Genomic DNA, 12,742 nt, shown 5'->3' with positions numbered 1-12,742 from the left:
TCATAAGCAGATGACTCAGACAGAGGCTGTGTCTGAAATAAACACCTAAATCGATTTTTATTAATTAAATCCGGTTTAAAACAGGAAAAAAATGTATTTTCCCTTTAATTTTCACAATTATACTATGACATCGCCACAAAAAGAAACAAAAAGTGAATGGAAGGTACAACTGAATAGAATCCCAAAACAGGCAAAGGTCAGTTGCCTGGAAGTGGTTTGTGTTTCCACCGTTTTACAAACTGCTTGCTATTGCAAAGTTTGCCGGGTTTGCCAGCTAAATGCAGCAGGGCGACTAATTTATATCACCATCTTAAATGAGTCAGAGAATGTCTGGCACTAAATGCAAGCTAAAATAATGCAGACAACATTGACTGCATCATTTTCCTGCAGAATTCCAGGAATATGATAAAATGACCATGACAACCTGGTGGAAAAACATGGCAAGTGCAGCGGTGTTAGACATGGCTAAAAATACAGTGTCCATTTACAGTCAAAAAGCCTGGGCTCATTCAGGTGCTGAATATAATCAATCTTAATTATGATACTTCTTTATTATCATTTTTGAATTTACATATTTAAGTTGTGATTGGACTATATTATAACTACTGTGAGAAATTAAATATAATCTTACTGTATAATAGTAATTTATTCACCTTTAGTTAATCCCTTTCAATTTGATAGTTTAATCATTTTGCCATTTGTCCTCTGTAGCTTGTTTTTATATTTGTTATCCTTTAAAAAAAAACAGATAAAAATAGGCCACCGTGTGTGAAATTATTTTGTTAAATATGTACTGTCAGATATGGTCAGATACATAATGCCCCCAGTCCATCAAGGTAGTGTATGCTAATGGTCACTACGGTAATGGTACCCACATTAGCAGAAGGTGATGTTATATTTCTATCTTTTCTACAGCACTGATGCAATGAGGAGTAAAGTATTCAAAGGTTCATTAAGATTATGGAGATCACTTCGTCATCAGAAACAAACAGAATTACCATATATAATCAAGTAAGCCTGTTTGTTTTTATTTATCTATTTTTCAATAACTGTATAACTATATAGTCAAGAACAAATGATACACTGATTACAATGATTACCCACTGATCAAATTCATAATAGTTAAATTTCAGATTTAGGTTCATACATTTGGGTACCGGTACTAAGATTAAGAGTTTAGCTGTCAACTAAGCACCACTTGGTGGGGGAGGATGCTGCTAAGAGCCGGTGTGCACAAATGAGGTTACTGGGAGTATGTGAGAGTATTAGGATGAAAAAATCTTTACCTCAGACCTAAATTCAACTGCATCTCAGGGACCCCTTTTCCACCAAACCAGTTCCAGTACTGGTTCTGGGCCAGTTTGGAACCAGACTTTCTGTTCCCTCTGACAAAGAACTGGCTCTGGGCCAGAAAACACAGTTCCAAGGTAGCAACTCTTTGCTGGGCTAGAGGAAAGAACCGCTTACGTAAGCAGAGGGGGGTGGAGTTGTTAAGACCAACGGCAATAGCAAGACTGGGAGACGGCGACATTTTCAAATAAGCAACGAATTAATATGGATACAGCAAAGCAGCAGTGGTCTGTGGAGGAGACACAGTGTTTCCTCTACATTCATTCAGCAGTGGCGGCCCGCCACTGCTAAATCATAGCCGCCACGCCTGAAAAAAATGTTTTATTATAATTTTTTTTTTTTTGTCACAAATGCACCATCGCCGCATCTCTCCACCTTCACAGCACAACCTGTGTGATGATGAGCGCAACGGCGAGGGGAGGGGAGGGAGTGGGGTGTTTGGGGGATCCTATTGGAGTTAATTACTCGCGAGAGCGCTGACTTTTTTTTGATCGGGCCCGATTTTGACCCAATCGTTGCTCGTGCCTCGTGCAGTGTACGTGGGGTAACGACGAGAGATTAACACCTCACGACGAGCTCCCGATCACAAATCGTGAGGTCGCAAGAAAATCAAGCATGTTTGAAATGCTGGTCGCTCCTCGTGAAGGAATCGCACAGTTGAAGCAGCTGCGACCCGATTTGCCTCATCCTTTCACAGAGAGCATGCGCAATATCTGATGTCACGTCAAAAAAACATTATTTGTAGTAAGTGTTGCAAATTCACATTAAAGCTGCAAGCAGCGATGAACGGGCCCTCGCACTCACGGCCACCGCCCCCCATAAGCATATCAGAAACGATACCACCCACGACTTCCTATGTCAAACCATTCAAAAGTTATAGCAGAAAAAAGGGACAACCAATCAGAAGAAGGGGCGGGGCTAGTTCAGGCCAATGAAGGTCAAGGACTCATTACAGAGTCCCATGACACCACCCACGACTCTCTATGTCAAAACATTCAAATGTTATAGCAGGAAATAGGGACAACCAATCAGAAGAAGGGGCAGGGCTAATTAAGGCCAAAGAAGCTCAAGGACTCATTACAGAGTCCCATGACACCACCCACGACTCTCTATGTCAAAAACTATGACTGGACTACTGCAACGCCCTCTACGTGGGGGTTAGTGCTTCTTCCATCTCCCGTCTCCAGATGGTCCAAAATGCTGCAGCACGCCTTTTAACTGGCACTCGCAAATTTGAGCACATTTCCCCCATTTTAGCTTCCCTCCACTGGCTGCCCATACAGTCCCGGATTCATTTTAAAATTATTTTATTTGCTTTTAAATCCTTGAATGGTCTTGCCCCGCCGTACCTCTCTGAGCTCCTACACCCTTATTCCCCCAGTCGCTCTCTCAGGTCAGCTGATCAGCTGCTCCTGAGAGAGCCTAAAACTAATAGAAAGCTCAGAGGGGACCGCGCCTTCGCTGTTGCAGCTCCAAAACTTTGGAACAACCTGCCTCAGCAAATCAAACAGGCCTCCTCTTTGTCTGTTTTTAAATCTCTTCTTAAAACCCACCTTTTCTCCTTGGCTTTTAACACTTAGCAAGACAGTTGTGCTTATTTTATCCTTTTTAGTATTTTATTCTTTTATCTTCTATTTTATCCTTTTTATTGACTTAACTTGTCATGATTGTTTTATTTATGTGCCCTGTGCCTTATGGTGTGTTGTCTTTCATTTGCCTGTCCAGCACTTTGGACCATGTTGGTGTTTTTAAAGTGCTTTATAAATAAAGTTGTATTGTATATTGTAAAACATTCAAATGTTATAGCAGGAAATAGGGACAACCAATCAGAAGAAGGGGCGGGGCTAATTTTCACCAATTATGGTCAAGGACTCAATACCGAGTCCCATGACACCACCCACGACTCTTTACGTCAAACCATTCAAAAATTATGGCAGAGAAAAGTATTCTAGGGGGCGCTGTTGAGCCGTTAGGCCACGACCATTAATGTAAACCATAAAATATCAAATTTATTGCCAGGCCTGCCTTGCATGCAAAATTTGGTGACTTTTGGGGAACTATCAAATATGGACCAATCAGATGAAGGGGGGCGCGCTTTTTGCTGTCTAGCGTCGCCACGTTAACACTTTTGAAAGAGAAAAGTAATGCGCGTAGTCGCAGGATAGAGACGCTCATTTTGATGTATAACACACCTGGGTGCACGTTACGGGTCGTGCCGTATTAATTCTCGAAGGAATGGCTCATATTGCTCCAAAATTAAGCGATTAATTCAGAATGTTTAAAATGGCCGACTTCCTGTTCGGTTTCGGCCATGGCGCCAAGAGACTTTTCTTTAAGTTGCGACATGATACAGGTGTGTATCGATTTTCGTTCATGTACGTCACACCGTATTCTGGGGCTTGAGGCGCAAAGTTTTTCCGGTCTGAACCAACCAGATGAAGGGTGGGCGCGCTTTTTGGTGTCTAGCGTCGCCACGGTAACGCTTTTGAAAGAGAAAAGTAATGCGTGTTGTCGCAGGATGGAGACGCACATTTTGATGTATAACACACTTGGGGGCACGTTACGGTTCGGGCCGTATTAACTGCCGAAGGAATGGCATAAATTGCGCCAAAGTGACACGATTAATTCAAAATGGCTGACTTCCTGTTCGGTTTCGGCCATGTCGCCAAGAGACTTTTCTTTAAGTTGTGTACTGATACAGGTGTGTAGCGATTTTCGTGCATGTACGTCAAACCGTATTGTGGGGATTGAGGCACAAAGTTTTCAAGGGGGCGCTGTTGAGCCATTTTGCCACGCCCATTAATGCAAACCATTAAATATCAAATTTTTCGCCAGGCCTGACTTGCATGCAAAATTTGGTGACTTTTTGGGCACGTTTAGGGGGGCAAAAAAGACCTCCTTTCGTCAGAAGAAAAAGAAAAAGAAAAAAAAAATTCCTACAGATACAATAGGGCCTTCACACTGAAGGTGCTCGGGCCCTAATTACAAATCATGTTTTAATAGCAAAAAAAAGACTGCATTTCCACGTACGGTGCGGGTCGCCGCGTACTCTACGCCGTAGGCTCTGCGTTGGTGTAACGCGGAACCATAATTCAGCCTTTAGTGCGCTGTGTGTGCTGTTCGGAACACCTCTTTTTTCTCTTCTCATTTTGCTGGGACGCCGGGTCCCTCCACCCGGACACAACTTTTGCGGTATGCGTTCTTTGTTGTGTCTAAAAATGATGCGCAGTGCCCGCCCAATCAGAAACGGTACATATATTTTGGGATTTTACTTTTTTTTTTTTTTTTTTTAATTTAATTTTAAATGATTAGGGTGTAGGAAACAATCTCATTATTGTTTCTATTTGTAGGTGAAGACTGACTTGAGAAACAAGCTGCAGGGGGATCATCTTGCAGCATGTATGCTGCTAAGTATCAATGAGCCAACTCTGGGAGAATTTCCCTACAACAGAGCCTTGGAGCTCTTCTTTAAAAAGCCAAGGAAAATGAAGTGCTCTGAGCCTGGGTGCAAACTTTGTCATTGAGTCTACACAGCCTCATCTAGCTGATGTTTACATGTTATTTATTTAATGTTATTGTTTTTATTTATTTTTTACATTTTCAACTGGTTAGAGTTGAAGTAACATTTATTTATTGTTCAGGGATTGTTCTTCAAAAGTTCAGGGATAAAAGCCAATAAATAGGGTTTGAAAGTTACATTTGCTGTCAAGTGGTCATTTGTGTACGCCGTACATTTACGCCGCCGCCGCCGCCACCCCCCCGGGAAGCATGCCCCCACTGCTGAAAAAATTCCTAGAGGAAACACTGAGACAACCTGTCTTTTAGGTATATGGTCCATGGAGGTGCTACGCGGAGCAAGCAAATACGTTATTGTTGCGTCAACTTTTGCACAAATGCAAACGCAACTGAAACGGAAGTTTGCAGTGGCGTAACTGACGTTTGCAGTGACGTAATTACGTGCCTCCCCTTAGCACCCCGAGCTGTGGAAAACCAAACTGGTTCTCAGCTGGTTCGTAAGTTGGTTTGGTGGAAAATGGGTAAGGGTGGGCTGGGTAAACATGTTCTGTGCCAACATTGCTGAGACAGCTGACCAGAGCTAAGTCTTTGGTGTCTGCTGTGGTGGCGATCTTCAGGCACTAGTGCTATAGGTAGTCAAGATGAAGAAGTCCCAAAACTTTGTTGGCCACTAGGACTCTGGAGGCAGTGGACTGCAGCCTCAGCTAATGCCGAGGCAAAAACTAGGGTGAGCCAATAGAAAATATCTTTCAATCTGCTCAGAAAAAGGCAGAAAAGCAGTGCTTCCCCAATACTGCATTTTGGAGATGGATTGCTTTTGACTAATAGTGATCATTTCATCAGGCTTTAAAGACGCTCCTTAATCCCATGAATACATAGAGTAACCGTCGATTCACACCAAAAGCGCCACAGGCGTCTGGTTGCTATTCATTTTCTATGAAAGCGCGCTGCGGGAGGCTTAGGAAGCATCGGGAACAGCGCATTGGAGGCGTCCAGAGCGTCAATATGAAGTTGAGAAATCTCAACTTCATGCAAATGAGCAGCGGCGACGCCAAGGCAGCGTCCAATCACAGACTGGGATTCTCGAAGCCTCAATGCAGATTGTACTTTCGTGTACACAAAAACTTATACTTGTGAGCAGAGCTGTGCACTAACAAACTTATTTTATCAGGAATTAATATATTTCATCCAGCAAACTGACATTTTTGTTGATTTGACTGCCGTTTTTACCTGAACTGCGATTACATGTGAAACACGTAACTGATGGTTGAGGAGCTGGATGGTCCGAACGATTTTATTTGCTACATCCATCCAACGCAAAATAATTAAAAACCGTGCTTATTAATCACAAAACACAGTTTAAACAATATAACCAAATCCGCTCCGACCCAATGTATCAGTGATCAGCGCAGACAGACTGCAGCTTCACCGGGACCAACGATGATGGTTGATGTTGATCCAGGACCAAACTTGTTAAGGAATATCAAACTCACTCTTATGTACACGGAAACAATGCCAAAATATAAAGGTGTCCCAAAGTGTGATCTATGGTGAAATAGGAAACTGAAGATGTGCACGCTTATATATAGATATGTGTAGACTATATGCACTTTGTTCCTCCAGTTCTGCAGCAGCTTGAAAGCCCCGCCCACTGCAGGCGTCGACAGATTTTGGCAAGCAGCGCGATGCAGGCGTCCCGAGCCACCACAGGTGATTTTTGACGCTTTCGGTGTGAATCTACATTAAGATGTATTTCACACCGGACCCAAAATAACAATTTGGGGGGGGGGGGGGGGGGTGGTAGTCTAGTTGTTACAGAGGTGGGCTTGGGTCTGGAGGACCCAGGTTCAAGCCCCAAAGATATAACAAAATATACCACCTTGGGTCCCTGAGCAAGGCCTTAACCCTAATTGATCCCCGGGTGCCAGAATAAAGGCAGCCCACTGCTACTACTCTAACTAGTGATGGGTTAAAAGCAGAGGATACATTTCAGTGTGTTTCTATAAGGGCTGCCCCCGACGCAGGATTTAGCTGGTCGACTCAAGTCAGGGAGTTTAATGCGACGCGTCGACGGCTCGTTATCCATCCATCCATTATCTATACCCGCTTTATCCTTTGCAGGGTCACAAGGGTCTGCTGGAGCCTATCCCAGCTCATTTCAGGTGAGAGGCAGGGGTTACACCCTGGACAGGTCACCAGTCCATAGGACTCGTTATTTAAGTTGTTATTAAAGTCAAGTTTAAGTATCAATTTGGCCTTTTTCCCCCAAGTGCTATTTAAACCATGTGAACATACAGTGCATGCAACAGTAATATGAACATTGTTTTAAGCATTTTAAATTAAATACATCTATAAACTACCACTACTTGCGGCTTTCTTTCACCGCATAACACACTTCACATGTAGCTCCTGCTGATACTGCACATGCGCAGTTTGTGCACAACCCCCCTTACCTAAAAATACGACGGCTCGACTCAAGGAATGCGCATCGACGCCAGGCTCCTCGACTGACTCGAGCCGTCGACTTCAAGGGGACAGGCCTAGTTTCCATGTATACTGACAAATAAAGTGGTTATTATTGGTTATTATTATTATTATCAAAGTCACTGAGGTAGTTGAAAAGTTCTAGGGCTCTGGTGTTGTAAGGAGATCTATTCTAGACTACTTGGTGAGGTCTAGTAGATGTCTTTCTATCCATACCCAATATGTTTCAATGCTGAATTAAAAGGACTGTTTATGTTTTTCACTAATCAAATTTTCAAAGTTGTGACTCACAACTAGGGCTGGGCAATATATCGAGTATAGTCGATGTATCTCGGCTTCTACTATGTGCAACGTACAAAATGACTATATCGTGAATATTCAAGTATACATTGTCACGCATTTGCTTTTAGCCGCGGGAATTAAAGAGCATATTGCAGGTTAGAATTTTTTCAAAAATTATACCTGAGCTTATGTGAAAATGACTATGTGAGAAATTAATGTAGGATTTAATATGTTTTACAACACATAAGGGCACGTATTCAGAGGAAAAAGTGGCTGATTTTAGCCAAGCTCCTACAAATGTTTTTTTTTTTTTTCGAACACCGCATCATATGACGCAGCACCAGGGAGACGTCTCCACAGCTCTGCCCCATCTGACTGTGCAGACCCCGTACACACGTAGCCGGGTATCTGCTAAACCGAAGATATTTTCCTACGTTTTCCTATTCCTATTTTCCTACTAGACAGAGACGGAAAGCCGTTTTGCGTTTTCGAACGTCACATTATTCTCCAAAACAACAACAAATCTGCTCTGAGTCTGACGTCTAACGTGCGACCCAGAACTACAGATGATCCACCATCTGTCCTCCAAGCTATTTATTAAATAAATGGCCTCTGCTCTTGACAGCCGTTTACTGCGTTACACCGACGCAGAGCCTACGCCGTAGGGTACGCGGCGACGCGCAGCCCTATGCCGTACCCTACTCCGGAGGTCACTGTAGTATATATTTATGCGTATTTCAATGAAAATTCAGTTGCTACATTATTTTCCTACACATTGATTCACAGGGGTCTCAAACCTGGAATATGCTCTTTAAATTACATGCATAGACATAAAACAAGCGCACCTAGTCACATAAGTCAGTCACGTGCTGTCGTGCGTGCATCGTTATACGACCAGCAGCTGGTGTCAGCGCTGCTGTCCGGGACCGCCGGTCACTTCCACCCCGCTTTAACTTTAACTTAACTTTCCCAAACGTGGCCGGTTTGCGAAGTGAGCTCATCCTCGCGGTTGCTACGCGCGATGGACTCTTTTCAAAGCAAACTGGGACGGTTTAGTAAAGACGGGAGGGGATGTTTTCTCCTCACTGGGACGGTTTAGTAAAGACGGGAGGGGATGTTTTCTCCTCACTGGGACGGTTTAGTAAAGACGGGAGGGGATGTTTTCTCCTCTCACGCCGCGCTGATGCAGCTCCAACTATCTGCTCAGTGCAACATGCGTCCGTGTGCAGCCGAGCCTTTCTCTTCCAGAGCTGAGAAACGTCACCTAGTGTTGCTTAAATGTGGCCACATGAAATCAATCACTATCATCGAAACAAAGTCAAACAAGACTATATGACGTCATATTGCTAAAAGTAAGTGAAAGTGATGCAAAGTAAAGGAGGAGAGGATGAAACATTGCAGTCCCTACACCTACAATAATATAAAAGGTGCTCTAAGGGCCCTCCTGCTCAGAGCAGCTCATCCTGGTAAAACCAGGTAAAACCGGGTAAAACCAGGACCAGAACATGATCTTAGCAGATGTTCTTCAGACGGGAGTCAGAGATGCAACGTGCTCTTTCTATTTTGAAATGACACTTTTTATGTTTGTGCCACTCCCTGCTTAGTAACTGTTTAATAAATACAGTTTTGGTCAATTTGACTTATTCCCCCTTTTTGCATGGAAGTTAGTTAAAATTAGCATATGTTAATGCAGTATGAACAAGAATGTTTTAATGTAGACATATAGAATCATCATACTGGTGTGATCAAAGTATTAATTCAAGGCTAAGGCAAAATATATAAACATATCACAAGAATTGTATACATATATTTTGAAACTTGCTCACCTGCATCGTCAGATTCGTTGAACTGTGAGTAATTCACCACTTTTCTGTTCCTGTAAAGATATACATGCATTGTGTCAGATTACAGAGTGACTTCACAGTCCTCACCTGATACAACAGCATGTACATTGAAGAGTGGAAGCCAGCTGCAAAGATATTGCATTTTATATCTACTGATTTGGCCCGGGTCAGCTGTGTATGAAGGTCTGGATATCATTTGGACTGAGAAGCCACTAGTAGTCTCTTGCTATAGGGCACTGAACTGGACACAGTTTCCAGGTCTTATTTGCCCATGTACAGAAAAGGCCTGACAACACAGCAGACAACTATAGTTCAAATAACACACATTGTTAGAAAGGGAAGAGAAGAGCTGACCCCTGGCAAGTTAAAGCCACCATTGTAACAGGACAAGTTTTTGGAAAAAAAAAGTTGCAATGCATATTACATCTGGCAAGACAAGTTTTTTTCCTTTGTGGCAACATAAAATCAGTTATTACTTGCATTGTAAAACAACAACTTTCCTGCTTCGGGTTACTAATAATAATAATAATAATACATTTTATTTATATAGCGCTTTTCTGGGCACTCAAAGACGCTTTGTGGACTCTCACATATCTGATGTCTTACATTGCTGGTGCACATGCATGCGGAGGGGGGTTCCTTACATGAAAGTCTGATGTAATGCACTGAATGTAGACTGTCAAATCAGGTCTTAAATAAATCTGAATTGTACTGTGATTGAACAATATAGCTAGCAGTAGAAACATAACATTAATGAACGAAATTCAAAAAGCTGGATTTCAATTGACATTAACATTATGTAGCTTGTTTTGTGAATTTATGCTTTTATTAAGCAACCCCCATCCAACTAAGTCTATTTGTTGAAATTTCTGCTTGAAAATGATATATCTAATTTAATAGTCACTACAGTATGCATTTGAATACATTTGGTATCGAAATGATAACAGAAGTCCAAGATTGAGTATAAATGTTACAAGGCCAGAGTAAATGAAGGTGGAGCACAGCAAAAAAAATATAAATAAATAAATGAATCCTTAACATTTGACAATATATTACACATCTCTTTTTTTATGTTTTCACTGCTAGAGTAGTGAAAACTATAAACTCATTCACTCATTCACAACCTCGCCGTTTAATATCCCAATATTGATTTTACTTTTGTGGAACAAAGCGTTGAGGGATTCACATCAATTACATAACATGTAAATACTATCTATATATAGAAACATACATACATGTAACTGTAGGTGTTCCGACTTATGTAACTACACCAATATAAGTGTTAAACAAGCAGTCAACTATTCAGTCAATTATACATACGTAACCATATGTCCATTTGTGTGTATATATAAAATTGTGCAGTCCTCAACAAAAACAAACAAATGTGTAAACACCTATTTGAAATACCCTCATCCCAGGCTTATCTATTCATATGCACTGTATATAACATGGTTATGTGTATTTGTAGTGACCTCAATAATTCATACTTCTACCATCATAAAAATTACATAATTGCGTTCGAAAGACGCCCGCCGCTTATAGTGAAAGAATTTTGTTGATGTCTCTCTGCTTCCACACATTAAAGGCGGGAATATACTCTACGTTGGTGCCTGCGTACCCTGCGTACGTGTCTGTTCGGCTCCCAGCGTACCTCGCGTACCACACGACGAGAGCCCGTCATACCGGTGGTGACCGATAGGGGGCAGCAAGCAGAGCAACAGTTGGAAAAGCTACTTATATTAAGTAGCAGAAGTAGTAGCAGCAGCAGCGGCAGCAGATTAGAAAAACGAACAAGTTTACAGGACAATATTGGATGATGTAGGAGATTATAACATCGTGTGAATGTGTTTGAATGTGTATGAATGTTTGGTGGTGGTCGGAAGGGCCGTTTGGCGCGATATGGCAGCCACACTTCCGTCAGTCTGCAGGGCAGCTGTGGCTGCAGACGGAGCTAACACCGGGGAGAATGTCAGTGTTTCCCCTACCATTATATAGGCCTGGCGGGGCCGCCAGGCCAACGAGACCCCCCGCCAGGCCTAAAAAAAAAAAAAAATCAATGATCGTTTACGTTTAGGAGCCTCTGCAGCTGTTCTGCAACGTGAGTCAACCTGCTTCGTTGCCTAGTAACGCTGCTGAGAGTGCTGGCATATTATTATATATTATGGGATGTATAGAGTTTGTAGCTAGCCAAAAAAAAAAGAAAAAATATCGCGGGCGACAGACAACATGATATAAAGAAATGTTTCTGCAGGTCCGTGTGTTTGTGTTTGCATGAGACGCTGCAGGGAAGCATGAAGGAAAACACAGCCGGACGACGCACCATGCGTCCGCGGGGTCCTAGCACCAGCCATGTATGAGCGTCAAGGCTGATTTATGGTTCTGCGGTACACCAACGGCGTAGGGTACGCAGAGACACGCACCGTACGTGCGCGTCGCCGTGTACCCTACGCCGTAGGCTCTGCGTTGGTGTAACGCGGCCCATAAATCAGCCTTTGCCGTCGCTGACACCGGTCCGACTGGTGACCCAGTAAAAAACAACATCTAAAACACAGAACATCTGGCTGGGATCCCTAATGGCTTAATAACCATAAATACAGCCCTTGGTTGTACCACAGTCCCCATGGTACATTTCCAATTTGTTGTTTAGCTTACATTTTTGTTCTGATTGAGCTTCTTTTTTTGGTAAGCAATAATTATGAAAATAACACAGACAATAGATTGTCTTTCCACTAGAACCACTAAAGGTTCATTTTTTCCCCAGTCAAATGCATGTAACTCTGTAACCAAACGGGAAAAAAAACTTCTACAATATTTAAATTATTTATAACTGATATAATCTCAATTGTGAATAGGGATGTTTTGTGGCATATGCCGTCAGCACAAGCAGCTGTTAAAAGAGGACCATCCCAGAGAGTTTTCATAGAGATCCCTCTGAAATATATAGAAAAGATGTGCTCAATGCTCATATGGGTCAGACCTTTCAGACCCATGACACTTTGGTTAAAGGTTAGATTAAATCTAATGATTTCATTGAAGTGATATCATTCAGCAATATAGGCCTACAATGATTTTTTATGTAAAACTTTGTTATATTGCTGCATGTCCAATATTCCGTCCCACGCGCCTCGTCTGTTTAGGATTTTTTCAGTGGGTACCACCGGGCCTGAAAAATATTCTAGGGGAAACACTGAATGTGTATGAATGAATAATGATCTCTGTAAAGCTCTGGGTGCCTTGAAGGAGCTATATAAAACCACAGCATTATT

General features: G+C 42.3%; 1 protein-coding gene across 1 annotated transcript in view; it reads right to left on the bottom strand.

Moving 5' to 3' along the window:
• Nucleotides 1-12,742, bottom strand: part of nucks1a (nuclear casein kinase and cyclin-dependent kinase substrate 1a) — a 46,928-nt gene that overhangs the window by 13,359 nt on the left and 20,827 nt on the right. The window contains exon 2 of the mRNA XM_061728205.1: nucleotides 9,459-9,508. Within this exon, the coding sequence (XP_061584189.1) occupies nucleotides 9,459-9,508 (50 nt within the window). The remainder of the gene's footprint in view (nucleotides 1-9,458; nucleotides 9,509-12,742) is intronic.

The sequence above is a fragment of the Cololabis saira genome, chromosome 8, assembly GCF_033807715.1.
Source record: "Cololabis saira isolate AMF1-May2022 chromosome 8, fColSai1.1, whole genome shotgun sequence".
Taxonomy (NCBI): Eukaryota; Metazoa; Chordata; class Actinopteri; order Beloniformes; family Belonidae; genus Cololabis; species Cololabis saira.
Note: the sequence above shows the minus strand (reverse complement) of the source record. Positions and strands in the feature narration are given on the sequence as shown.